The sequence below is a fragment of the Sparus aurata genome, chromosome 20 (genome assembly GCF_900880675.1).
Source record: "Sparus aurata chromosome 20, fSpaAur1.1, whole genome shotgun sequence".
NCBI lineage: Eukaryota > Metazoa > Chordata > Actinopteri > Spariformes > Sparidae > Sparus > Sparus aurata.
The window spans coordinates 1,211,623-1,216,622 of record NC_044206.1 but is presented as its reverse complement, the minus strand read 5'-3'; the positions used below and the strand labels follow the sequence as shown (position 1 = coordinate 1,216,622).

The following is a 5,000-nucleotide window of genomic DNA, read 5'->3' as shown; positions in this document are numbered from 1 at the left end:
ATTGTCCTAATTTTTTCTGTAAAGTTTTTAATCTTGTTGCAGAATATAATACTCATAACATAATCATCAGGGGCGACTTTAACTGCTATTTCGACCCTCAGTTGGACAGATCTTCCCACCCACCCTTCCCTGCCCCACCATTGAAATCTGTGCCAGTTCTTAATGATTTGGTGAATTCATTTGATTTGGTTGGCATTGGAGGCTTCAGCACCCCTTTAAAGCCCCTGTACAGACTTTTCATTTAGTGTTGATTTTGGCGGCCCCGCTGGACGAAAGCGGTAGTGTTTTGCCGGAATGAAGACTGCATTTCCCATGAGCTCTAGCGCCCACTGTCGTGAAGACGTTTGTCTGGCCGGCGCGTGTAGATTTGTTTTGGAAACGTCGGAAAGAAGACGGGACTTGCTTTGAAAACTTTTTTTGTTTTATTTTAGCAGCTATCTGCAGCGTGCATATGGACGAGGTAAATGTGTCTATTTGTATTTCTACTTAATATAATATGCCGCCGGTGAAACAAAGTAATTGGAAAAAACTGCAGTAGCATTGCCAACATAATATCTTACGTTGTAAGCTAACTGTATTACCGTGATGTCTGTGACATAGGCTAAACATGCAAAGACTGCACTATTGTCACTGTGTGTAATGCTGCTGTTGCACTGCAATTTCCCAGCTATATATATATTACCCACGGTGCTACAGAGCTAGCGTTACAGCAAAGTCACACTGATTGTGATGGATGTTTTGTTCTAAGTAAGAAACTGAATCATTTATAATGACAGAGGATATTACCGATGCATCGTTGCAGGTCGGCTGGGCTGATACACACAGCTGAAATGGATGCGTGATCTAAGACGTTTGTTTTCGTTTTTACGAGTGTAGTATCTAGAGCTAGTCTAGTGGTAACGTTAGCCAGCTTTGTTGTAACAACATAAATTCATGTATTGCTGTAAACTATGTCCCGCATTACATTTCATAAATGAAAAAAACTTTACAAACCTGTCTAGGAGGAATCGGGCGAATTCTGCATCCGACCCTCCCTTCAAGCCCCGCAACTCTCTCCATCTCTGGAAGGAATCGCCAATGTTTATCCGTGTTTTAGCCCTAGCTCGATCGGATTCCCTCTTGGCCTTTCGTTGGTCTTCGGTTCGAATTATTTTTCTTTTCTTTGTCTCATTATCAGCCATGACAAAAGTTTTAGCTCGGTTAGCACTGGCTAGCGTAGCAACAAAACAGCTATGCTGTATCCTGAATGTCGTCAGTTCCGGTCTGACTGCCGTAAATCGTTTCGTCAGTGGTCCGACCCGACCAAGGCCTTTCAGAGGTATAGAATTAGACTACTTAGAAAAAGCGTATCTTCACGCTGATGGGCTCATTTGCTGTTGTAGGTAACAGAGACACATAAGCAGAAACCAGAGACTTTTCTATATCCAGTTAAAAACTCCGTACAGGGGCTTTAAGAGGCAATATTCTTTTTTCTCTCCTGTACACGGTACCTTTACCAGAATTGACCACTTCCTGGTAGACTCTAAATTAACCTCGCACACACTCAGTTCAACATATCATAGTATTCTAGTGTCCGATCATGCTCCTCTTTCAGTCCAGATTAATTTTAACCTCCAGACACCTTCATACAATTGGAAATTCAATCCCTCCCTAAATTCAGACAAAGCATTTCATGATTATATTTCGGCTAAGTTTTCAGATTTTTTGCTCACTAACGATAATGGGGCAGTCTCTGACTCAGTTTTATGGGAGTTGTTCAAGGTGGTACTGCGGGGTCACATCATCTCATATCAATCCGCCACTAAAAGGTCCAGGCTGAGGCGTCTCGCAGTTATTGAGGCTGAGTTGGCGGCGTTGGAGGACACTTATCGCAATACAAACAATGACGACACCCTTAGCGCCATCCTGAAGATAAAATACGAGTATAATCAGATGCTGGGAGAACAAGTTTGAAGCTACATCCATAAACATAAGCAAAAGCACTTCGAGCTGGGAGATAAACCTGATAAATTACTTGCTAGACAGTTAAAAGGTGTACAGACTGACAGGGCAATGCATGAAATTGCCTCTCCCACTGGACAATTGATAACTGATCCTAAATTGATTAACAACAGATTTTTTGACTTTTTCAGTCAGTTGTACACCTCCAAATCTAAGCTCTCAGCCGGGTGGATAATCCCATAGCGTAGCTCTGGAATGGAGAGGGAAGCCAGATCTTACTTAAAGGGATAGTTCGTGTTTTTTGAAGTGGGGTCATATAAAGTACATATCTATAGTCGATCTGTTCCCTACTGTAATCACTGATCAGCGCAGCCTCAGTTTGGAGAAGTAGAGAGCCGTTGCGCTAATGCGTAGGGATACGGAGGTTCTACAGTTGAGAAAATGTAATGCCAAAAGAAAGGGCGATACTGACGGCGATGTAAAGCGCTATGAATTTTCTCTATACAATGTAGACTTGATTTTACACGTTATAGATGTTTTTTTGGTGAGCCTTGTTTTAGGTGGTTAAATTTCAAACAAAGCTGAGCGTCTGGGCTGGAGCGGCTCTCTACTTCTCCAAACTAAGGCTGCGCTGATCGGTGATTATGGTAGGGAACAGATCGACTATAGGTATGTACTTTATATGACCCCACTTCAAAAAACACGAACTATCCCTGTAACTTGGTAGAGCATGATCCTCTGGTGGTCAAGAGACAGTGGTCTCTTCATCCTGGCAGCCCTCATTACCTGAGTCTTGTCCGCGTAGTTCAGGAACTTCATTATCACTGCCCTGGGTCGCACTGCAGATTGTCGGTAAGTTAGGTTAATTTGGCCGATTCTGTGTGCTCTTTTGATCAGCAGCGGTCCAGGAAAATTATCCGCACCAAGCACATCAGTTAACCATTTCTCCAGAAATGCGCACATTCTAATTCTTATAGCTAATTCTATCTTCAGCCTCCATAACACGCACTATGACCGCTTTTCACTCCCTTTATCGCATTCAGCAGTCCATCAAATCTCAACATGACTCCTTCTTCATTGCTTGAATAATGGTGAGGATTTTGTCTGGGCTGGCCATCAAGCTAGCACCTGTTGCTTCTCCGCTAGCCATAGCAATGCTGCTAGCTTGCTGTGCAAGATCAGGTTTAATATGACATTGGTCCACCCTTTGCATCTATAACAGCTTCGACCCTTCTGGGAAGGCTTGCCACAAGGTTTAGGAGTGTGTTTATGGGAATTTTTGACCATTCTTCCAGAAGCGCATTTGTGAGGTCACACACAGATGTTGGATGGGAAGGCCTGGCTCTTAGTCTCTGCTCTAATTCATCCCAAAGGTGTTCTGTCGGGTTGAGGTCAGGACTCTGTTCAGGCCAGTCAAAGATCTCTCACCCATGTCTTTATGGACCTTGCTTTGTGCACTGGTGCAAGTTCATGTTGGAACAGGAAGGGGCCATCCCCAAACTGTTCCCACAAAGTTGGGAGCATGGAAATGTCTAACATCTCTTGCTATGCTGAAGCATTCAGAGTTCCTTTCACTGGAACTAAGGGGCCAGGCCCAGCTCCTAACAAACAACCTCACACCATAATCCCCCCTCCACCAAACTTTACACTTGGCACAATGCAGCCAGACAAGTACCGTTCTCCTGGCAACCGCCAAACCCAGACTTGTCCATCAAATTGCCAGATGCAGAAGAGCGATTCGTCACTCCAGAGAACGCGTCTCCACTGCTCTATAGTCCAGTGGCGGCGTGCTTTACACCACTGCATCCGACGCTTTGCATTGCACTTGCTGATGTATGGCTTGGATGCAGCTGGAAGCATCCACTGACCCTGCTTGTTTTTTTTTTTACGTGGCCTACCACTTTGTTGCTGAGTTGCTGTCATTCCAAATCGCTTCCACTTTGTTATAATATCACTTATGAGTATATTACCATTGACTGTGAAATATTTAGAAGCGAGGAAATTTCACCACTGGACTTGTTGCACAGGTGGCATCCTATCATAATACCACACTGGAATTCATTGAGCTCCTGGGAGCAACCCATTTTTTCACAAATGTTTGTAGAAACAGTCTGCATGCCTAGGTGCTTGCTTTTATACACCTGTGGCCGTTTAAGTGATTGGAACACGTGATTTCAATTATTTGGATGGGTGAGTGAATACTTTGAGCAATATTGTGTATATGTGATACAATACCAGTTGATTATAGTGTCTCCGTTAAACCTTAAAAGTGCAAGTCCATTAATCAAAATAACTTTTATTACAATGCTGTCCCAAATAACTTTTTATAGAGAAAGGGGCAAATTGGATCAACTTGTTTTAAGCAATCTGGAGTTCCTTGCTAGCTGAAACCCATTACATATTCCAATATAAACTACTGTGAGAGATTCTGTTGTGAAACATTAAATGTTTGAAGTGTCCTGCCAGAGGTTACACAATACTTTTAAATCTACACTTGTACATACCAATAGAATAGAGGTTAGTATAAAAGATATGAACACAGGTGTGTGTGTAAAGATGCTGACCATTTTAAAGTTTAAACAAATAAATATAAAGAATCAATCCAATATTATTTCAACTTGATTGAAAAAAAAATCATATTTGAATCGGGTATGATTAAAAAATGTTGATATGGTTGACATCTGCATTAAGTAGATATAACTTGCATCACAGCATTTCATCGTTTCCTTAAATAAAGTTGGTGTATGTTTTCACCTTTAGCAAAAAATAAAGCTAAAACTGAAGCTTGTTCACAGGTTTCAGCAATTAGCATTGGATTGAAAGGTGTGTTTCACCTGCAAATGTCACTGAACATCAAGACAAGATGAGTCAGGCACTGGTGTGGTGTGAGTCTAGTGATTTAGGAAATGAGTGGATGGATTTCCTCTGATTGTCAAGTCCTTCACTCTCTGTGATCTTTCCTTTTTGCTCGGCAGGATCCCTATCAGGGCACCATAGTTCTGGCTACAGTGAAGGGAGATGTGCATGATATTGGGAAGAACATTGTTGGTGTGGTGCTC

At 42.3% G+C, this 5,000-nt stretch overlaps 1 protein-coding gene across 1 annotated transcript in view; it reads left to right on the top strand.

Annotated features, from left to right (window-relative positions):
• mtr (5-methyltetrahydrofolate-homocysteine methyltransferase) overlaps positions 1 to 5,000 on the top strand; it is a 155,335-nt gene that overhangs the window by 117,817 nt on the left and 32,518 nt on the right. The window contains exon 22 of the mRNA XM_030400708.1: positions 4,917 to 5,000. This exon is cut by the window's right edge and continues 10 nt beyond it. Coding sequence (XP_030256568.1) covers positions 4,917 to 5,000 — 84 coding nt within the window. The remainder of the gene's footprint in view (positions 1 to 4,916) is intronic.